The sequence below is a fragment of the Pinus tabuliformis genome, chromosome 1_2 (genome assembly GCF_031772625.1).
Source record: "Pinus tabuliformis cultivar Carrire ecotype Pingquan chromosome 1_2, CPIR1, whole genome shotgun sequence".
NCBI classification, from domain to species: Eukaryota; Viridiplantae; Streptophyta; class Pinopsida; order Pinales; family Pinaceae; genus Pinus; species Pinus tabuliformis.
Window position 1 is genome coordinate 594,260,460 of NC_142298.1, and position 24,609 is coordinate 594,285,068.

Below are 24,609 nucleotides of genomic sequence, written 5' to 3' on the forward strand. Positions count from 1 at the left end.
CTAACAATACTGTATTCATATATATTTAAATGAATGTCAGCTAGGGAACTCGAATATTGATTATCCGCCTTTTAAAAAATACAAAAAATCTAACATTAATTAATAAGTAAAGAGAACATAATCTATCTGAGATGTACCTAATGTCCATCACAATCCTAAATGTAAAGTTTATTCTCCTCCTCTCATTATTTGGGACGCATAATGTAGAGCTCATCTTCCTCCGCACATTATATGGATGTCTCGATTAACAAGGCTCGAACATCGGTAAATAAGATGGTCGTTGAGCGCGTTTACAGAATATGAGAGCAAAACAATTTCAAAAAAGCGAACTCCTAGAGAGCTCCAGGTGCAACTTTCTACAACAGGTGTTGTTGTATTGCAGCAGCAGCCTCCGTTCTTACGTGCTTGATGGCAAGACATCAACGAGTTGTATCAGGCTAGTCCCATCAAGGAGTCGGGTCCTGCTAGAATTAAATGCATTCTACTTCACAGAAATGAAGAGTAAGAGTAACCTATTTGAAAATGTTCAGGAAACAATAAGTAACAGATTAAAACCATGGGAACGGACAATGCAGTTTTGGGTGAGAACCGTGAATGTGTATACGAGCTATAAGGTTGGCCTGGCCCCAATTCATAATTCTTCAATTAAACTAATGGAGATTGAGGCTGTGGGTTATAATCCATGATGCTTTTTTGTTTGATTCGCATGCATTGCAATGGATGTAGATTTGCCAGATTCGTGTGAAGTTTGTCAAAGAGAAAGAGAAACAAGAGAGGATGTGGGAAGAGCAGCATGAGATTGCAGGGGACAGGATTTACTCGCTCTGTTATGATCTTGGGGGATTTTTTCTCAAGGTGAGTGTTGTTTTTCATTCAATTCAAATATCTTGTTGTATGTACATTTGTGCTTTTGCTGTCGTTTTTTAAATTTATGCACTGCGATTGAAGCTTTAGAAATCTTGAACTTTTTGCGGGGTGGGTGACATTTCCATATTTTAGAACTGACTGTGTTGCGTGAAAAAATGGGTTGTTCAATAAGGTGTTACTAGAGGCTCAGGGCTCAAAAGTCGTGCTTATTGGGCACCCACGTTCTGGCGATGATTAGGAGCTCTTGTCATCTAACCGGCCTCTTCAATTGACTGAGGGCTACCTCAATTTCACCTCAGTTACACCAAAACTTCCAGCTCCAAAATAAATTTTACCGCAAAGACACGCCAAATGCCTACATCATCGAGGCGAACAGGAAGCTTTTAATGATTTGCGAAAAAACATTGGAAATTAGAATTGAAAACACATAATTTCACTATAAAGAAACCAACATAAAAATATCATTAAGTACTTAACATAATTCTAATCATGGATCTTTGGGAGTCAGATAGCATTCCCTGCATCCAATTCAAATACCACCTGTTGAGCTGCGCCATTAGATGACAAAGGCAGGGCTGCTTACAGGGTTTCTCTCCAAAATCCTCCCAAGGTGGTGCCATAAGATCGAAAATAGACAGGGAAGATGATCATTCTGAGCAACCACGAACCTTCTGATAGCCAACACACTGGTATAAGTTACATTCGATACCCTCTACTAACTCTTGCAGTAGAATGGGCAATCCCTTTGTCAGTTTGACCACTGTATAGGAAAACCCTTTGCCAGTTCCACCCCACTGACATGGAAAACGCTCTGCAAGGCTACAAGCTAATACTGTTTTTTATGCTCAATAGCTTCTGTTCAACTCAAGGTTCAACAGCAGTAGTCTAGTCTCATATATGTAGCGAGTCCAACATAAGATTTCTACCTCAAATCATGATATGTAAACAGTAGGCCTATGGCCTGTCCATCTCATCAACATGGACGCTCTGCAGAATTAAGACTTGTATAAGTGTCTGCAATCACTGTCAAACTAAAAAGACATGCTTCTTATAGCTCTGTTCTCGATAGAATAGGCATGCTATGTTTTTAATTTGGAATTCATGCTGTATATTCCAGCCAAAACAAATCAGACTTTGATCCCCATATGTTAAATTTGCCAAGTGCCAATCAGATTTACTATCTCATGCAATTATTTTATGCCTAGAAATTTTCTTTACCAGTAAATAATTTTCTGCTGTAAATTTTAATTTATGAAAATCACAAATAGCAATACCTGGCACCTTTACAGCAAATTTTTAGCGGAAACGAAACAGAAAATACCCATAAAATCAGACAGAACAACACAATTTTTCCCTCCAACTTCTCATCACATTCAATTAACTCAGAGAAATCACTGGGCTCCCTAACTAGGGAAAATGGCCCACAAAAAGTACAAAGAAATTATAGCAAAACCTGAAGAATTTTCCATCAAAAATTCCAGCCTCCCAATCACCTGGGCAGCCCTCTTTCAGCCTCCTGCGTGTCCTACGTGTGGCCCTCTTTCAGCCTCCTGTGTGTGCCACGTGTGGCCCAATTTACGAGCCACTTCATACGTGTGGCTCCCTTGGCTGTGCAGCCCTCCTGGATTCACAAGTGCAAGTTCCCTCCAAGTTTTCTCGCTGTTGAAAATTTTCTCCTACTGTCTTTTCTGCTTTCCTTAGCCTTGTGATTCACTCACAAAAATCTGCAAATATTTTTTTCACTCTCACTTGAGTAGCTGCAATATGCAATGTGTCTTCATCCTCTCCCTTAGGCTCATTTTATAATTCTCCAAGGCCAAATCCCTAATCTCCAAAGTGATTGAGGGCTAGGATTAAATCTCAGCTCACTTAAATCAATGGTGGAGATTAGATCTAAGTCACTTAAACATAAGTAAATATTTATCCTTAGATAAAACATTAGCTTAAGCCTACATTAATCATTTTAATTGATCAATGTACTTTTCCTAAGTTAAACTTAGGAAGGAGATCATATTAGTTGCTCCTCTCGAACAACCACCTAAAGAGGACTTCACTTCCACATGCTAAGACACCAAGCCCATGTGGATGACCTTTCAATGCTACAAAACTCAACACTCCTTCTTAGTAAGGAAGGGATTTTCCACCACCCCCAGCTTGTCTCTGTAGAAAAGAAATTTTCAAATTTCCCTTTCACTAGAGGCTTAATGGGATTATTTGCTACCTGCTCCCTTGTGGAAATGTACTACAATTTCACAACACCTTTCTAAACCCTGTCTTTGATGAAGTGGTATCTGATCTCTATGTGTTTGGACCTGTCATGAAACACTGGGTTCTCTGAAAGCTTGATGTAGCTTTGGTTATCACAAGTGGATCATTGTAGGTCTTGTCTCAAGACCAAACAACCCTATCAGCATCTTGCTAAGACATATGGTTTCACAACCAAACAACCCTATGAGCATCTTGTTAGGACAAATGGTTTCACAACTTGCTAGACTTGTTGTCATGTATTCGACCTTTGTTGAGCTAAGTGCCATTGAGTACTGCTCCCTGCTGAACCACAAGATTATAGTTGACCCCAAGATAAAACAACATCCAAATGTACTCTTCTTGTCCACTGCTCTCCCAACATAGTCTGAATTTGTTCAACCTTGCAACTGCAGTCCATCAACTTTGACATATCTTAGTTTTGTTGCCTCAAAATCTAGCAGGTATTGTAGAGAGGTGCTTCTACAAGGCAAACACTAGACTAAGTGGCAACAATGAGGTGTGGCCCATTGTCACCACGGTCCACAACTGCAACCCCCTGCTCTTTATGGATTTTCACCAATGGGAAGCTTCCCGTTATATAGGTCACCTATGAGAGATATTCTAGTTTGAAAGTTTAAGGTGACACAAAAGGTTGCTAGTGAATGGCTCTTTTTAATTACAAGGCTCAATCAAGGGAAATAAGGCAATTCGTGTCCTCTAGATAGGCCAAATTAGGGCATGCTAGACCTAGGGTTTTGAGAAATATCAAGTAAAATGGAATATTCTAAAGTCAATATGCCAAGAAAAGGTTTCCAAACAATGAATCTTAGCAAGCCAATGGCCTATGTAACCTTCAAAAAATCCTCAAGTTGAAGCTTAGCAAAACTAGGGTTTACCTAGGGCAAGAGAATTAAGGCTTAAAATGGAGGAAGAAGGTTTATTTTGAGGCAACCAAGTGTTATCTTGATGTTGAATTCTTCCACCACCCAAAATTTCTCTTATAGGCCAATTCGAACTAAGCCCTAGTTAGGTTGCTCATCCTTAAACATGGCCGAAATTAGGAGAGAGAAATTCAAGTTTATGGATAAAATAAGGTTTAATTACCAAATTGACAAGGCCAGTGCCTAGTTCTTGGGATGATGGAGCCTCTGGGTGTGATAGATTGGCTAAATCTTTCTAAGGAGTAAGGATATTTGGATGCCCTAGCACCAAAACCCTAACTATTATCATTGTGAGGAATCAAGGTCACGTGGGAGAGCTATTACAAAGGCTCACCAAGGGGATTGACATTCACATTTCATACGTGAATAATGCATACAATGATGATATCTATATTCTATACAATAGATCTTCAACCATAAAAGCATAATAGAAAACCCTAGATTATCAATTCATTCCATGCATTAGATAATAAAATAAAAAAATTATCAAATTCAAGACTCAATTATAAGACAAAATGCATGAACAATTCTTTCATTGATCCAAGATAACTTCTCTAATTCCAAGAAAATAGCTCTAATAGACAAAACTCTCCATAGATCACATCTCTCCAAAATACAAGAGGGCTAAAAGTCTCCAAGGAGGGCCGAAATAGTCACAGGTGACGATGAATAGAAATGAATGATCCTCTCCTCTATTTATATGAGGACAAGAGCTAATTAGCCTAAAAGCCCTTAGAAAACAAGTTTGATTATTACACAACCTTGGGTTACAGGCCAACCCACTAGCTTAAACAATAAATGCCTTAACTAGCCCACATGTGTGAGCCACTAGCTCTCTACGGTTGACGTCATGCATGAAAGAAGCTCCAAATGGCATGTCCAAGATGATGTAGAAGCATGTAAAAGTCAAGATAGTATGTAAAAATCAAGATTTGAGGGTTGGCCCTCAAATTCACCTCAATGGCTCCTTGTGGTCCTGTTGTAGCGGCTACAACCACCCTCCAAAATTTTGGCCTGCACCCAAATTCAGAGCCTCCCTTGAGAGTTTCACTTGATGGTTGCATACACTCGGGTTCACTCCATGAGCTCGTGTGAGCCTTCACACCCACCTTGCTTGTTCATTCCACCCAAGCTTTTGCATGTTGATGTCAATGTCTTTCTTGCGACCATGTTTTGGTCATGCTCAAGGTCTTCGCTTCGTGTGTACATGTTATGTTCGCTATGAAAACATTTGTTGCACTCACACACGGAGTCACATTCACTGTTACGCAAGCGTCGTCACGGTTGATCAATGATCAATCATGAGTGTTGCGCTTGTCGCTTACACCGTCGGTTAGTCATGTTGAACATGTGTGTTTGGTTGGTTTGAGTCGTCTCGTCGTCAAGTCATGAGGGTGTGTGTTGTAAGATCACATTTGCATCTTTCACTCGTTCACACACTTAGTCATTTTGCTGAAGTTCTGACGACCAGACTCCCCTTTGACAGCCGGACCATCACCCCGCCATCGACTTGATCGATTGTCACCCAGAACAACGCAAAAGCACCAAGTAAGTCATTTCAAGCTAAGCTACCCGCAAGCAATTCAATCAACCTTCATGCTGGCCACCCGGAGAGTTGGACTCGAGAGCCACCCCAGGACCGACTCCCCTAAAAAATTGCAAAGAGGCTGCTGACCTTGCCCACTTTGCTGACTGAGGAAATTATGCAGACAGGTCAGACAGTCACCTAGTGCCTGTTTTTTAAATTATGGTATGTTCTATGCTTAGAGCAATTTACTTCTTTTTATTATTACTATCTACAGATTAACAATCAAATGTACATAAAGTAAAGTGCAGATAGAACATTAAACGATCGACAAAAAACAAGCCAAGACAAGAGACACAAGATGTGGCGGCTAGCCAGGGACAAACCCTAATATGGGGAAACCCTTTGATCAAATCTTCTTTTATCTTCAGTAATTCAGCAGAGAGAAATAGTACATAAATTTGATTTACATCAGCAGCAACAAACCCTAGATCAACCCTCAACTAGGGCAAACAATATCTTGCAAACCGACCGTCGGATCGGCTTGATTCCTTCACCAAAAAATGCGGCCTTCTGAGGAGAGTCAGATCCACCTATAGCGCAGTTCAGAGAGAGAGAAAGATGGTCAACGCTGGTCAAACTTCCGATCTGCAGTTGCAGCCCTAAATCTGCGTCCTTCCTTCCACACATGTGAGAGAAGAGTCTCTTTTTGCGTAGTAGGAGAAGAGCCTCTTTTCTGCACAGGAGAGAGAGAGAGATGTGATGAGATGAGTGTGTGCAAATGAGGAAAAGACCTCCTATATTTATATACAAATGTTGATGATTGAATAGATGCGACTGTTGGGCTTCTGAGCCTACATGAGTTGCTGGTCGGCTTGATAATTATTCCATAATCAAAATAAATTCATATCTCCATAAATACTTATCAGAATCGGATGATCTTTAGATCAATCCTACACCTCTCGACGAGAGGAATCTAATAAAAATATTATCAGCCATGAATAAAATGACCCAGATGGAGTTTGGCGTTAGTTTCCAATTTTAACACTCCCTCTCAACTAGGGAGAACTCCATCTGCAATTCGTCTGTTGGTCACTACTATTCATCCATCAAATGCACTGCCCTATATGGCTTGACCCCTGCTCTGCTCTGCTCTATCCTGCTTGCTCTGCTCTGTTCTATTTTGCCATGTTCTGATCTGCTCTGCTCTTGCTCTGTTATGCTCTACTCTTGCTTTGTTCTGCTCTGCTCTTGCTCTGTTTTGCTCTGTTCTGCTTTGTCCGAATTATGAAGAAGAAGAAATGATCGAGGTGTATCATACTGACTCAAAGCCAGTCTCAGAGTGTGTACCACTGGTCCCAGACTAGTCCTCAACCGACCCGAAGTCAGTGTTATAGTGGGTACAACTCCTACCACTGGTCTCAGACTAGTATCATCCTCCACTGACTCAAAGTCAGTCTCAGAGTGTGTACCACTGGTCCCAGACCAGTCGTCAACCGACCCGAAGTCAGTGTCATAGTGGGTACAACTCCTACTACTGGTCCCAAACTAGTATCATTGATCCCAGATCAATGAAGGTCATCATAGCATAGGGAGTACGGTAGATACAACAATGCGTCCATCGGTACTACTATGGTCCCTGTCCTCATTTCCTTGCTCATTGATCAGATGAGAGGTACTTCCCATGAGTCCTAGACTGCATGGGTAGGATGCCTCGCCAGGAGAACTAATCAATCCTGTCCACAGGAGAGCGAATCATCCTGTCCCACAAGAGAGCGAATCATCTTGTCCACAGGAGAGCGAATCATCCTGTCCACAGGAGAGCGAACCATCCTGTCCATAATTTCCATGGAGAACACATCATCCATGCCTCACAGGAGAACTAATCATCCTGCTACACAATCGTCATGGAGAACACATCATCCAGATCTCACAGGAGAACTAATCATCCTGCTACATAATCGTCATGGAGAACACATCATCCAGACCTCACAGGAGAACTAATCATCCTGCTACATAATTGTCATGGAGAACACATCATCTAGACCTCACAGGAGAACTAATCATCCTGCTACATAGTCGCCACGGGGTGTCACAGGGAAAGTTTTGATTCTTTTACCCTGTACACGTACACCACCAGGGGATGGTGAGTCACCCTGTGGTCATATGTCGCTCCAAGAAGTACCCCGCGCCCCCCCGGAGCTCCCAGAGCTCAATACATCATACAGGACCCTCATCAGAGGGTCTTTGAATGACACCAAGTCGTTCTCAGAAAGTCAGGAATTTGACTTTCCCTAGGAGCTTTGTCAGGATGTCGACGACCTGTTCATCTGTACCGATATGTTGGAGCCTTATTGCTCCTCGCTGCACCATATCTCAAATATAGTGGTACTTGATATCGATATGCTTGGAGCGATCATGAAATACGGGATTCTCTGACAAACGAATCCCACTCTAGTTGTCACATAGGATCATGGTGGTATCCAATGTAAATCCAAACAGCTCACTGAAGAGCTTTTGCAACCAGATTGCCTCACAGGAGGCCATGCTAGCAGCAATATACCCTGTCTCGGCGGTGCTCAAAGCCATCGACTTCTGCTTCCTGCTCATCCAGGATATTGAAGCAGATCTTAGGGAGAAACAACACCCGGAAGTGCTCTTACGATCCACCACACTGCCTGCCCAATCAACATCAGTGTATCCAAGTAGTCTCACATCTCCGACAGTGTATCTTAACCCATATGTAATTGTGCCACGAAGATATCTTAACAGATTCTTGGCACCAATCCAATGTATATGGTGAGGTTCAACCATATGTTGACTTAATGTGTTGACTGCAAAGCATATATCTAAGAACTTTAATGCTTCGACGAGTTGCCGATACTCGGTAGTATTTCGTAAAACAAGTCCAGCAGCACTACCGCTTAACTTCTGGAAGTCAAGCTCCATCAGGGTAATTACAGGCTTGCAGTCTACCATACCGAATCTTTCCAATATCTTCACCACATATTTTCCTTGAGATAGGAAAATTTCCCTTGGCTTCTGCCAGACTTCAAGTCCTAGGAAATAGTGCATTAGTCCTAGGTCCTTCATTTCAAATTTAGAAGCCAACTCCCTCCTACATTTGTGAATGAGAGGGTCTGCACCTGTTAGAAAGAGGTCATCCACATACAGTACCAGTATGAGAGGTTTGTCTTCAACCTTAAAGTAAAGGTTAGGATCGACTTCACTCCTAGTGAATCCCAACTTCATCAAGTAGCTATCGATCCTCTCATACCATGCTCGGGGTGCTTGCTTCAGCTCATAGAGAGCTTTCTTCGACCTGCATACATGAGATTTTCGATCATAAATCTCAAATCCTTGGGGTTGCTCCACATAGACCTCTTCTTTGATCGAACCATGCAAGAATGCGGTCTTGACATCCATCTGATGTAGGTTCCATCCTTGTGAAGCCGCAAGGGCTATGATCGAGTGGATGGTGATATATTTGGCAACAGGGGCAAATATCTCGTCATAGTTTATACCTTCCTTTTGCGAGAAGCCATGAGCAACAAAACGAGCCTTATATTTTTCCGTACTTCCATCTGCTACATGCTTTATCTTGTAAAGCCATTTAGAAGTGACAACTATCTTGTCCTGGGGTCTGGGGACTACTTCCTAGACATCATTCTTGGTCATAGCATCCTTCCATACTTGATGCTTGACGACATCTGAGAATGATGAAGGCTCATTTTATATGATCATGCTCATGATGGTCAGGTATCCCTGATACCTGTTGGGTTTCTTACTTTCACGGAAGGTTCCTCGGGGTGCAGTGTGTCCTTCAGCATCATCGAGTAGCCCCCTAAACCAAGAGTGCCTCTTCCTAGAAGAGGAAGGCTCAGGTGGATCAATAGGATCCATGGGTTCTTCTGCATCAGGCATTGTTTCATCATCCTTTTCTTTCAGTTCCCTGGTGTCGGCTTCTTGAGAGCTCCTCAAAGTCGGAAGATTGTCCACCTTGCTGAGAGCCATATCTTCGTCAAAGGTGACATCATGACTAATCACGACTTCCCTTTGATTGGCTACATAGATTTTATAGCCCTTAGTATTTTCACCATAGCCCACGAAGATTCCTTTCTTTCCAAATGCACCCAATTTATTCCTTTTCTCTTTCGGCACATGAAAATATATAGGGCTTCCAAAAATTCTAAAATGAGATACATCAGGTTTCTTACCTGTGAACATTTCTTCAAGAGTCTTGGAACCCAATGCTTGATGAGGGCGTCGGTTTTGTACATATACGGCGGTGCTTCCAGCTTCGGCCCATAGAAACTTCGAAAGTATTTGATCATGGAGCTTGGCACGGACAGCTTCCACAATCGTACGGTTCTTCCTTTCCGCCACACCATTCTGTTCAGGAGTATATGGTGTAGTAGTCTCCCTCTTAATGCCAGCCTCTTTACAAAAGTCATGAAACTCGTTAGATTCATATTCAGTTCCATTGTCAGTCCTTAAGATCTTGATCTTCTTTTCGGTTTCATTTTCGATCAAGGCTTGAGATGTGTCACAAGACATGACACCTAGCGGACTTCCTCCAACCTAATATAATGAATCAAATCGAAACCCAAGAGTGAAGGCATCTTTAATATTGTTTTTCCATGCACGTACCTTGCCATTGATGAAAGCCACCTTGTAGCCTTTGTCTTCCATTGCCGAAATGGACACCAGGTTATTTTTGAGGTCAGGTACATATAATACATCTTGTAAGTGGATCATATTACCTTGATTCAATTTAAGAGAGACATTGCCTACACCTTTCACGGGATATTTCATATTATCTCCAAGGACAATTTCCAGGTTAGTTTCTTTCTCTATCAGATTATGGAGAACTTCTTTGTAACCAGTGAAGTGCCTTGAGGCACCACTATCAATAAGCCAAATTCCCAGCGAGTCCGAAGGAGCAGAGGTAGATAGAGCAGCTGGTAGATAATATTCATCTTGCTTATTGTCAACAGTGTTAGATTCATACCTGGAATTTCTAGCCTTCTTGAATGATTGTCCTCTTCCTTGATTTCCAACACTCCTTTTACCTCTGCTATTAGATTTGCCATTCCTTTGATTGCCATGAGAGGGATTTTGATCATCATCTCGGTTTGAGTCCCTTCTGTTAGGGCACTCGCTTGCGTAGTGACCTGCTTTATTGCAAATGTAACATCGTCCTTTTCTTCCACCCTTAGGTCCAGCCTTTCTTTTTGATTTAGCCCCGGAATTATTTCTTTTCTTAGCATGAGAAGAAAAGGCAGCAAGAGGACCTTTAGGCATGGGCATTTCTTGCTCTTCTATCCTTGTTTCTTCTTGAATGCATCTTGCCATTAATTCCTCGAAACCAGGAATTATGTTATTGTTGAGAAGAGTAGTCCTGAACACGTACCATTCGGATGGTAATCCTCCAAGAGTCATGAGTGCCATTTCCCTATCAGTAATAATCTCCCCAATAGATAGGAGATCGTTCTTGATCTCGGTGATTCTTAAGAAGTATGCTTGCATACTCTCATCTTTGCCCTTCTTAATTTCCTTCAACTTATTTCTAAGAAACAAGACTTGATTTGCATCATTAACTTTAAATAAACTCACTAGTCTATCGTAGATTTCCTTAGAGGTGTTCAGGTTGGAGATGTAGGCCACCAAGCGCTTGTCGATAGAGTCCCGGATGATCTTCTTTGTTTTGACTTCGCCGGTTTTCCATTTGTTCCTGGCAGCAGCGGGTGCATTTGATGGAGGCTCAACAATATTGCCTCTCACATGGTCCAACACTCCTTGATCTTCTAAGGTTAGATTGAGAGACATCTTCCATCCATGATAGTTAGCTTTTTCACAGAGCTTGTCTTCGGCAGGGAAGAGTGTTGAGGACCCCATAGTTCTTTTAGGATAGCCTTGCCAATCTTCTCTTCGGTGATTGCTCTTGCTCTTGCTCGAGCTTTGTCTTCACCTCAGCTCTGATACCATGTTAAATTATGGTATGTTCTATGCTTAGAGCAATTTACTTCTTTTTATTATTATTATCCACATATTAGCAATCACATGTACATAAAGTAAAGTGCAGATAGAACATTAAACGATCGACAGAAAACAAGCCAAGACAAGAGACACAAGATGTGGCGGCTAGCTAGGGACAAACCCCAATATGGGGAAACCCTTTGATCAAATCTTCTTTTATCTTCAGTAATTCAACAGAGAGAAATAATACATAAATCTGATTTACATCAGCAGCAACAAACCCTAGATCAGCCCTCAACTAGGGCAAACAATATCTTGCAAACCGACTGTTGGATCGGCTTGATTCCTTCACCAAAAAATGCGGCCTTCTGAGGAGAGTCAGATCCACCTACAACATAGTTCAGAGAGAGAGAAAGATGGTCAACGCTGGTCAAACTTCTGATCTGCAGTTGCACCCCTAAATTTGTGTCCTTCCTTCCACACATGTGAGAGAAGAGTCTCTTTTTGCACAGTAGAAGAGCTTATTTTCTGCACAAGAGAGAGAGAGAGAGAGATGTGATAAGATGAGTGTGTGCAAATGAGGAAAAGACCTCCTGTATTTATATACAAATGTTGATGATTGAATAAATGCGACTGTTGGGCTTCTGAGCTTACATGAGTTGCTGGTCGGCTTGATAATTATTCCATAATCAAAATAAATTCATATCTCCATAAATACTTATAGGAATCAAATGATCTTTAGATCAATTCTACACCTTTCGATGAGAGGAATCTAATAAAAATATTATCAGCGATGAATAAGATAACCCACATGGAGTTTGGCCCTAGTTGCCAATTTTAACACCGTCCCTGTCTCCCTCAGAAAATTGCGCAGTTTCCTAGTCAGTCCTCCCGACAGTTGACCAGCTGCTCATCTAGAAAATTGCGCAGTTTTCATGAGTAGGCCTTCCGTTGCCCAATAGTCTGCTCAGATCAGAAATTGCACAAAGATGATCAACAGTCCGACCTCCGAGCCTTAGTTCAATTTCTCTCGCTAGCAGCTCCCAATAACAGACTGACAGTTCCCTATAGGAATTGCGTAGTTTCTATTGCCAAGCTCCCGGCAGTTGACTGCTAGTTCCCCTGGGGAATTGCGCAATTTCTATTGCCAGTGACCCAGCAGCCAGCAGCCAGTTCCCTCTAGGAATTACGTAGTTTTGGCTGCCAGGCTCCCTACCAGTTCCTCCAAAAAACTGTGCAATTTCTGCCTGCTGATCCTCCATGCAGCCCAACCTGTTCCTCCAGAAAATTGCGCAAATTTTGCTGTCAAGCCCTTGCTGCCCACTCGTTCCGGAAAATGCGCAGATTCTGTCTACCTTGCCTTCCTGCAGCCCGGATTGTCCCTCCCAAAATTTGCGTAGTTTTGCCTTCCAGCCAAGCCAGACCTCGCGGACAGTCACTGTCGACTTGGATTGCCCATCTTCATCACCCAGTGACTCTTGCGCAGTTTTCATTAGCAGTGCCTGGAGCCATCATCCCGCCTCGCAACCTTGCTGCCTCTCCCGGTCACTTGCATCCAAAATGATCATGTGTCATGGTAGACTAGGAGGTTTTTGGATTTGATGTCATCTCGTCATGAGTGACTGCAGGTACAGGTACACCAACAAACATGGTGCGATGACGAATGGGATGAATGAAGGGAGCACATGCAGAAGGATAGGTTCACCAATGGACGAACGAACGATGCATGTGAAGAGATGTGCTCGCGAACAGATGATCATGCAAAGATGTGTTCGCGGACGGATGGACGAGCAAACATGCAAGATGTGCTCACGGATGGACGAATGGACAAACATGCACCTTTCGCGAACAGATGAGCCTGTCAAGCCTTCCAACATACAAACAAGGAGCAACGTGCCAAAGCAACATCAAGCGAACCAATGACCATCGAAGACTTCGCGCACTTTGCCATGCGGAGGTGAAGCTGTGACACACCATGAAGACATCCATCACCTAGCAACACTGCAGCTCGACATGCACTCCAGCAACAACACGAATGTACCAGCACTGTCATGTCGGGTCATGTCATGTTGTCCACATCTCCACTATGGGCCATGTTGTCAAATCAATGTAATGTAACATGGAAGTCCAAGAGACCCACTTGTTGTACAAAGAGTCATGTAAAGTCGAAAAGTCATGGAAGTCAAATAGTCATGAGGGTAGTCGAACAACCACAAGGGTCGGTTTCACACTTGGTTATAAATGCCCCCTCATTTGTACATGCAAAGGACTTTTCACCTTAGCTCCTCCCACATAGCCAAGAGAGTTTGTAATCTTTTCTTTGAGGAGTAAGTAGTGGCTCCAACGCCCCGCGCACGGGGTTAGTGATGTATGGTGTAACGATGTGTCTTGGAACTTTCGCTTAATTCAGAAGCCTGCTAATAGGCCAACACGTTTTCACACATGTATTATAATTGTTGTAAGACTAATCTTGAACACTTGTAATGCATGTTGCTTTAACATGTGTTGAACACTTGATGCATGTTGCTTTAACCTGTGTTGAACACTTGAACTTATTTCACTTGTTGTAATACATAATCTGTTAATGAAAATGTGTTGTATATGCTGTTAACATTGTCTCGCTTGTGGTGGCTACCTCCCCGGACATCAGACAAACCTTTCACATAAAACTTGCTGTAACAACCATTGCACTTGTGCGGACTCATCCGCTAAGTGTTGTACGTGTTATCTTACCTTGTGTGTTGTGATTGTCGCATCCGTGTGGACTGCTCCTCCGGAAGCTGTGCATGTCCTGTTGTGTTGTGTGTTCCTAGCAGAGTTGGAGCTTCCTCCCAACCAATTGGGACTCACTCTCACCCTCTCCCTCTACAGTGAAAGAACCATTGACACAAGTAACACTAGCAATCACCAGGCACGCGAACATCACTTCTCGAAGACAAAGCAGACCACTCTCTTGTGCTGACAAGCAAGAGTTGAGGCAAATCCTTAAGACAATGGCAATCGGGCCATCATACCGGATGGGACTCCCACACCAAACGGTGTGAGTTCTAGTTGGGACTTCATACCAGGGTGATCCCCTGAATGTTGGCGGGTCCAGCACCGTCAACATTTCTGGCGCTAGAAGGAGGGAAGCCAGTTGTATATGGCTGAACATCCTCTCACACTCATTCATCAACCATTTAGTCAAGGCAGTAACTCGCACTCCCTCTCACCTACACGCAACTCTACAGTTGGTTACTCCTCACCTCCCAAGATTGAACACAAGATTCCGTATCAACACCTTCGCTTCGTTTGTCCCATCACTTGCCAGTTCGCGAAAGCAGTCAGACTGATCCCAGGCATACAACATCTTCCATACGCATCAAGAAAGCCAAAAGCCACTCCTACAGGAGTTGTATCATCGGTGGAAGAAGCAGTCCTTGCCACACTTGAAGGTCTGGCAGAAGCTATTGAAGACGGAGAGGAACCTCCGGTCTTCCGGCAAGGCGAACAAGACACTCTTGTGATCTTGGGATCAAACTCCGATACAGGAGGCGGAGGGGAAGGCAGCGGAGGAGGCGGAGGCGGAGACGAACCAATGGACTCAGAGCCGGAACCATCGGATTCTGAAAGAGAAGAGGAGGACGAAGAAGAAGAAGAAATGGCTGACCCAAATCTTGAATGGATGACTCAGGGACCATTGGCTCTCCTGGCTGTTTTGCACAAGATGCCGAAGCGAGCGGAGAGAATGAACATCAAGTTCAACCCTGACAGCATGGTGAAGGCAGAAGACCACTTGGACAACTTCTACCTACAGCTGCAGACCCTTGAGGTATGGTATGACAATGTAGCATGTAGATTGTTCCCATGTACCTTGGACGGTCGCGCAGCTGCATGGTATCACAGCCTTCCACCGAACTCTATACAAAACTGGGGTGCATTCAAACGCATGTTCCTTGAAAAGTTTGTTGATGACAAGACCCCAACCATGCTACTCAAAGAATTGGGAAGCCTCAAGATGGAGGGAAAAGAGAAAGTGAAAGATTTCAATCAAAGGTTTACACGCATATTGAACAAGTTTGTAGCGGACACTAAACCTCATGACTCCATCATTGTTGACTACTACACGTCTGCACTGCCAACCAACATTGCACAGTTCGTCAAGCGAGTTGCGAAACCAACACTCTTAGAAAACTGTGAAGAGGCTATTGTTGTTGAGAAAGACCTGCGCTCAATTGGAGTCATCAAGGATGATGAATCAACAAAGGACTCCAAGGATGCGAGCAGGAAGTCCCAAGCAATGGCGAGCAAGGGTAGAGACAAGGAAGCAACTGATATTGAGACCCTCACTCGCCTTGTCAAGAACTTGACTACAAAAGTGTCCGAGCTCAAACAACGGAAAACAGACACATTTGCAAGCAGCCATTCGCCTAGACAGAGACATGCAAGCAACTCATCAAGCAGCAATCGGTTCGCTTCAAAAACTGTGCAAAAACCTATGTTCTAGGTCGAATAGTGTGCAGATCCTAAGTTCTGTTCTTTCCATGAAGAACATCATCCCGAGAATTCTTGTTCAGACTGGAAGCGAGTCACAAGCGCTTTTTGTAGTCATACACTTGATTCAGAAAGCAATATGCAGGAGCAACCGAAAGACACTATTGATGACGAAGAGGTTGCACCTGATGAGCCATCAAGCTCTAGGGATGTGGTGAATGCGTATCAGTGCTCGCAAACAATGTCAAAGACGAATACCGAGAAGCAGCCCCAAAAGCAAACTGACCGTTACAATCTTAGGAGTAAAGGGGCTCCCCCCACACTTGGGGAGATGCAAGAGAAGATGAGACTGTTGATAAGGAAGGCCAACTCACCGGCCGCCCCAAAGCAAAAAACACAAAATAAGTCCGGGAAGACGGCGGCAGGCAAGGGCGCATCCATGAGCAGCAAGCTACAAAACACTCTATCGGACAACGCGAACATCCCTTCTAGCTTGGACACCTCGGTGAGTCTATCGCCTCTGGACTACAACATTGTTGATGACATGAAGAAAAATTGGGCGAACATCAGTTTGTTCGAATTAGCTAAGATTCAGAGTCAGCGAGACATCCTGCTGCGCGCATTGGGATAGACAACAACGAACATTGCAGCCTCTACCAGCGGGGAGCAATCACACCTCCTGGATCACTTTCTACCGTGCTCAACATGCTACGGATGGAAGAAGCAAACTTAGGTGGCCCTCCATTCCTGCTATCCTTTGAAATCTTTAACTACAATGTTCACAACTGCTTGGTTGATTCTGGCGCGGCTGCCAACGTCATATCACTCTCCATTGCAAAATAGATCAATGCACAATGGAGCAAAACATCCACGCGAATCATCCAACTTGATCGAACATCGGTACCAGCCATTGGTGAATTGCGAGACGTGATCATCTGACTATCTCATGATAGTCGAGTCCACCAATGCATCAACATAGTTGTTGTGGACATACCAGAAGCATATGGTCTACTACTCAGCAGAGACTAGTCCAGCAAGCTGGACGGATATTTTGTTACAGACTGGTCCCATATGTGGCTTCCGTACAAGGGTAAATGCAACCAAATCTGGGTGTTGTCCGAGAGGTATATGAAGCACAATGTTACTCCCCTTAATGGTGAGAATGAACCATTGGCCTTCGCAGAACTCATGTTCGGCAACTGCCTCCTAGAAACGACATTGGGGTGTTATCTTGCACGACCAGCTCCAACCCCACCAGGCACACAGTTGGGACTCCTTCCCTGCCCAACTGATAGTAATGAAACATGTACAGTGCATTGTACCAATAGTAGAAGTAGTAGTGGCAACAGTAATAGCAACAGTACTAGCATGCCAAATGGTCTGTGTACAGATAAGTTGTAGGCCATGGATTTTTACGAATCAAAGACACATGACGGCTCAAGGACCGGGTGTATCTCAGTTGCCCAAAACAACAGAAAATGCATGGTTTCAAACTGCTCGAAGTTCGAGTGCACAAACGACGTTGCTGAGCTTACAAAGGACCATCATCCTCAATGCAGTCACACTCAGAGTGATACTACACCCCGCAGACAGTGTTGATGCTTTCAAGGACATAACAATTGATGAAGGTAAGCACGAGCAACCCCTGAAAACTACAACTGAGGGCAAGAAAGGCAACCTCATTCCCGAGGGTGGGGTTTCCTCAACAAGCTCAATGGTTTGCAAAATTTCTGGCAAAGGCCAAGAAACAATGGAACCCACAGGACCGCCACTACTAATGAACATAGCAACCTAGGAACCAATCATGATCCGAAGATAGTTGATCTCGGTACAAGCTACACATCGCAGCAGCGACAAGTCTTTGATCGCTTGATCAAACAGTATTGGATGTGTCTATGCGGGTAGATGATAATTTGAGTACACACTACACGCGAGCCATTCAACACGAGATTCTAGGTAAAGGAGGAGACAAGCCATTGCAACAAAGGCCAGGTAAAACACATATGTTGTTTGAACTCCTTATACGAAAAAAATTGACTAACATTTTGGATGATTGGATTACTTGCAAAGTTCGTCATCATACTTGGGTTTCTAATTTAAATCCCACACGTAAGAAATCCGGGGAAATCCACTTATGCATTGATTTCAGGAATTTGAACTGCTCCCTGAACAAAAACAACTACCCCGTGCCATCATCTGAGCCTATGTTGCACACAATATCTGAAGTAATGGTGTCATCTTCACTTAAAGGTCTTTTGGAAAACCACCAGGTTCTGGTAGCGGAGCCCGAGGGACTTGCACTGGTCCATGAGAAACTTGGCACACACATGCTGTCTGCAATCATTTGACGGGAGGGTTGACAACCTTTCTGTCAACGACCAAGATCTCAAGCATTACTTTTAGTAGGCCGGGCTGCGCCCGTGCCATGTACATAGTCTGCTTGCTGCTTGTTGTCTTCTGCCTTGTTGCTTTGCTTATTATCTTGTTTTCACTTTGTTTGCTTTCCTTACTATTTTTGTTTATGTTTGTTTTGTTTGCTTGGTATATTACTATTTTTGTTTCCAGAAATAAGTGCTGCCAACTACTACATTCTGGCTTTTGAATAAAGTATGTGGCTGAAATTTGAAGAGACTTGTGACACTGCATCACTTGGCCTGTCTTGTATCCGTCTTCTTTGTGCTTGGTTATAACCTTCGACTGATGAAGTCTTAACGGAAAGTACGAACCATCTGCAAGGGAAGTTTTGGTCCAACCATGAACCTGTGTCCACACTAGGAATCCCCATGCTTGTACTCAACCTTCTGCTCTGTGTGTTCAAGCTCATCCAACTAGTAGAAATGGAGAAGGGGAAAATCTAAACAAGCAAACCTATGTCAAAGGTCTTACATGCTTCTCTGAAGGAACAACCTCTTTTGCTCTCAATAAGTCGGGATCCCTCTTCCGTCCCCAAAATAAATAAGTGCCTATGCACATTCCTCTTGAAAAATACAAAGGTGAAAGAAGAGAAAGGCTTCCTGCGCAGAGAAGTGAAGCATGCAACTCCACCGGGGTACTGACCAGGCTCGCTGGTAGTGGAGCAATGTGTGTGTTCCTGCATGACTCCGCTGGGGTACTATCTAGGATTGTTGGCAGTGGAGCGACACCAGAGATGAAAACTTATACTCTGAAAATCTTCAACTCACGAGCTAAACTATCCTTCTCGGATTTGAAACACTGCGATCAAGCTAAACTTTTGTTTGTGTTTGACTGAGTTGGCTAAAAGTGAATCATGTATGTCCATGGGGTAAGTGGGGAAGCCAGAGTAACCCGCACAACGATTCAATACTCCTCGAAAGACCAAGGCCCTGTGCTATCAATGAACCAAAATAGAGAAGCTGGAGTTCTACTAGTGTGTCGCCAAGTGTTGTAGCGGCTACAACCACCCTCCAAAATTTTGGCCTGCACCCAAATTCGGAGCCTCCCTTGAGAGTTTCACTTGATGGTTGCATACACTTGGGTTCACTCTGTGAGCTCGTGTGAGCCTTCGCACCCACCTTTCTTGTTCATTCCACCCAAGCTTTTGCATGTTGATGTCAATGTCTTGCTTGCGACCATGTTCTGGTCATGCTCAAGGTCTTTGCTTCGTGTGTACATGTTATGTTCGTTATGAAAACATCTGTCACACTCACACACGGAGTCACATTCACTGTCGCGCAAGCGTCGTCACGGTCGATCAATGATCAATCATGAGTGTCGCGCTTGTCGTTTGGTTTGAGTCGTCTTGTCGTCAAGTCATGAGGGTGTGTTGTGTTGACCACTGGAGTGACACCTGATGATTATATGAAGACTCCATGCCCAAAGATGATCTAGAGGACACTTGTACCATCAGATATCATCAGTCAACAGAGTTTTTTAACTCTACTTCTATCTTTGCATCATCTTTCTTGTACCCAGATTTCACACCCTGTGGGGAATTGTAATAAGTGATACTAGTAATGATGAGTTTTTAAGTCTGCAACAGGCCTAGGATGTTGGGACTCGATCAACAAACGAGTACACCTTGGGGTGGTTTTTTTATATGGTTAATTATCCCTTCTTTTTCAAAGGTAGATAATTTTCTGGGTTTTTTCACTCATGTTTTACCCCAAAGCTGGGGTGACAGTTTGAAGGTTGAGCCCCTAACACATCTTAGTGTCTAGAGTCGATGTATATTACCATACTAGATCACACAAAATTTCGTGGAATTTGGTTAGGTCTAGGTAGTCATTTTTTAATTTTTTAGATTTTCCACATTGTGGAAATTGCTAATAAAATTGTATTTGTAATGTAATAAGTGATATCTAGAGAAGTTGTATGGGGTATGAGTAATGAAATTGTCACCTCTCACCCTCAACTTTCTACTATGACACACTTTGATGGGTTATAAATGTGTTTTGAACCTTCAAAACCCACTTTTCCTAGGTTTAGTGGGAAATCTGGCAATTAATTAAGCCATAAATTAAATAAATGGAGAAAAATAAATATCCACACATGCTAAATGTTGTGGAAATGAGGTGGAAAATTATGGGGGAGTTAAAGTGAAGTCCCAAGGTGATGTGGACTCCTAAAATCAAGGAAATAACATGTGTTCAAATAAAATTGAATTTTTGGCATTAAAGGAGAAAGTTGCTTACTTGGAAATTTGAATTGGTGAAGTTAATGCACATTTGGGAGGATTTGGGAGAATATTTGGTGGAGATTTTTGTGGGAAATTGTTCCCACATGGGTTACAGTATCACCCATATACACTTGTTATTCTATCTTAAAATTTGAATGAATTTGGCACATAAGGGAAGAATAAAATGATGTCCACTTGTCAGAATTCGATTTTACACTTGACATTGGAGCTCCATTCAACAAATTCGAATCTCTTTGGGATTGTCACCTCATGCCACTTGTTGAATCACTTCTAGATTGGGATTGGCTCCAATGCCATTTGTCATTGTCATTCTTCATTGGGATTTGCTCTCAACTCTCTATATAATAGAGCCATGAGCTCTCACATTATATCATGTAATACAAGGTATTGTGCTTGAGGAGACTCTGCGGGATTGTTTTCACTACTTGCAATATAATACAAAAGTCTTTGGGGTAAAGCATGATGGTGTTTTTCTCCTTGCATGTGTGGTAAATTTTTGACTTGTTGTTATGCTTCTATTTATTTCCTCGTGTCATTATTTTTTTCATGCTTGTTTCAAGTTATGTTAGTATGCAATTATCTCATATTAGCATAAGAATTAATTATTTGCTTTAGGAAAAGAAATCTTCTAGTGGATAATAGATGTATCTCTAGGAATTCTTTCCACTGCACTTATTTAATTTCATGTCGATTTAATGATTTGTGGTGAAGTTTTGTAGATGAATCATTATTTGGTCAAGCTTTTCAAGCGTGAGGGGAAATTCTCGGAGGAATCAACCCATTCTTGAAAAATATTCAAGGAGAACCAGAATGTTTTGAATTCCAAACCCTCATCTATATCTTATTTGTGTCTTGCAAAGTGTTGACCTAGGTTGTCATTGATGTCAATATGGCAATATTCTGGATACTAGAGGATGACATGAAGCCTAGGGGATGCAGAGCAGATTCATGAAGAGACAGGAGCAAGGCCATCAGGAAAGCCAAGCCATAAGCAAAGAGGAGCTACCTAAGGAGGCATATCAAAGCACACTACAAGATATTAGAGCAAGAGAGGCATTCACAGCAAGGAGAGCCATACCAGAGCAAGAGGAATGTTGCTTGTAATATATATGCCAAAACAGGCATATCAGAGCAAGGAGGCATATCGGAGCCAAAGAAGAGGAGCAAATGGAGCAAACAGACTTATCGGACCGAGAGGAGCAGATGGAGTAAGAGGAGCTACAAGAGCAAGAGGAGCTCAGGAGGAGCAGATGGAGATGAGAGGAGCACACAGAGCCATCGGAGGAGCTACAGGAGCAAGAGGAGCTCAGGAGGAGCAGATGGAGATGAGAGGAGCGCACAGAGCCATCAGAGGAGCAGACGGAGCCAAGAGGAGCAAGAGGAGCCACATAGGAGCAGACCAAGCCATGTTGGGAATTTGTCTGACCGTACCCAGCTTTGACTTCGATCCGACGGCGAATAGTCTTCATACTAATCCAACGATCATCACTCGCCCCAACAGAACGAATGTTACGTCCCGATAGAAAGTGGTTTTGTGAAAAGTACAGTTGAAGCGTGGCAAAATTTTATTGCATCGGGTGAGATTTACGGAATACCACTTTCACAGCAAAAGCGGTCCGATGAACTTGGTGGTTTTCTTCAGCTGTTTATAAATGCATAGGTGAAATTAATATTTCAACAAGCCAGAGGAGCCACACTGGAGCAAGAGGAGCTACAAGAGGAGCCATCGGAGGAGAAAACCCAAAGAAGAGGAGCTATCGGAGCATATCGGAGCAAGAGGAGCCATCGGAGGAGCAAATGCAACAAACAGAGCCATACATGCCTATCGGGAGCCTATTGGGAGCATACACAGCTATCGGGAGCCTATCGAGAGCCTATCGGGAGCATACACAGCCATCGGGAGCAGAACTCACATAGATATATCCAGTTATGTTATCGGGCCTGTAAAACCCATGTATGTATGCTTTATCATTATCGGCGGTTAAAAACCATATAAATATGCATATAATGCAAACAGAGGCGGAAGTCTTGGTTATATATGCAAATACACCATCGGCAACAAAAACTATGCATATATATATGTTTAACACTATCGGAGGCGCAAATGGAGGCTAAGGCGTGTACATAAGCTTTAACACTATCGGCGGATTTGAAACCTTATTCACGGAAGTGTTGAAGCCATATCGGGTCCGGCACACAATGTCGCATCGGAACTTCGGGAGCGGCGATACAGTGTCAAGTGGGCCATTGCGATTGCCGATAGCGATATCGCATCGGACCTCCGCCAAGGGCAGTCCCCGATTGCGATAGAGGCATGGACCCGATGGACTCATTAAAAACAGTTTATAATATATCGCATCCGGCATTTCGGAGCGGGTATCGGGAGTGGTAAAGGCCCTGCCTCCGATTGCGACAATATACGCGGACCCGATGGCATATCAAAGTTTGATTGAATAATATATCGCATCTGGTTCATCGCATCGGCCATCGGCCATTGGTGACTGCAGTTATGTTGCGATTGCCGATAGCGATGAAAGGAACGGACCCGACGGGCATATAAAACAGGGTTCAATGCAATATCGCATCCACAAGTGGATTGGCCCATCGGCCATCGGCCCTTTGCGATCGCCGATTGCGATGAATGCTGCGGACCCGATACATTATAGATACGGGTGCTATGATCCTTGAAGTCCGCCCTTTAGCACTGTCGCCTGTTTTTTTCATATATTTCCTATGTAACTCAAAAATGTATTGCGCTGGGCTTGGGAGGCAAAAATGCATATGATAAACGGTCCCGATAGTTCAAGAGACTGAATCATGGCGATTATGATTTCGATAGAATGTGGCTGTCCCTTAAATGAAGCGGTCCCTGTGTATGCCTGCAATCATTGGAGAAGCAGTGCTGTTATAGTTTTAACCGGGAAGATGTGTTCTTCGGTGGATCGCTTGAACATGTCCATTGATTGTATGTGTCCTGTGAATATTGGAACGCTTGGATAGACAGAGGAAACTGAAGTTCGGGAAGCCGAAGAAGCAAGCAAGAGAGGAGGTAACTGACAGGGTAAGCGAGCGTTGAGGAAGCCGAAGAGCCTGCAGAGAAAGGAAGCCAAAGAGCCAGCGAGAAAGAGGAAATGAATGGACAGAGGCATGGAATGCATAAAAACAACAAGAACTGAGGACTGTAGGGCTGTTGGTATGGTGAAGAACCGGAGTGTGAGATAGCAGAAGCCGCAGCGGTGAATGCTGTTGAAGGCTGTTGAATGCTGTGGAAAATAAGGTGGAGGAGACAGAGGCAGCGAGAGGATCCAACAGAACAGAAAGAGGGTCGCAGGGCTAACAAGACAGCAGACAGTCGAAGGGGAGAAGCAGCTAGCAGAAAACATAAACTTGAGCAAGAAGTTGTTCTTTATGCAGAGCTTAGTGCAGCTAACAATAGACTGACTAGAGCTGTGTGAAGACATTAACAGAGAGCATGAAGGCTATTGGAGACTATGCGTGGGCAATGTGCAGAGCTGTGAAGACTCATCCATAAGAAGACATGGTTGTCATTGATACTGTAGTTTGGAGACTACAGTGAAGCTGTAAATAGACAGAACTCAGCAGAGAAGAGTTCTGAGAGCAGAAGGATTGGAGTCCTTGGGGTTGGTGCCTCAAAAGTGAGAAGGATAGGAGTCCTTGAGGCTGGTGCCTCAGAAGTGAGATTGGATTGAAGTCCTTGGGAGTTGGTGCTCCTAAGTCGAAGATTGGTGTCTTGGCAAAACAGAGTTGGTGCTCTGGAGGTTGGAGCCTTACCAAAGTCCAAGTTGGAGCTTGGCAACTGTTTGTGACAATCTATATATTGTATCTATTTTACTGCATAGTTTATATTAATAAAAACATTTATTTTTGTTGTTCATCTTGTGTTCTAAATATATATGTTT

General features: G+C 43.3%; 1 protein-coding gene across 4 annotated transcripts in view; it reads left to right on the plus strand.

Annotated features, from left to right (window-relative positions):
- Positions 1-215: 215 nt before the first annotated feature.
- Positions 216-24,609, plus strand: part of LOC149207047 (uncharacterized) — a 356,193-nt gene continuing 331,799 nt past the window's right edge. Inside the window, exons 1-2 of one of the 4 annotated variants that reach the window (XM_089395659.1) lie at positions 216-614; positions 727-855. In XM_089395659.1, the coding sequence (XP_089251785.1) occupies positions 300-614; positions 727-855 (444 nt within the window). In that variant the 5' untranslated portion in view covers positions 216-299. The remainder of the gene's footprint in view (positions 615-726; positions 856-24,609) is intronic. The other 3 variants (XR_016252614.1, XM_089395658.1, XM_089395657.1) reach the window with 3 other exon arrangements.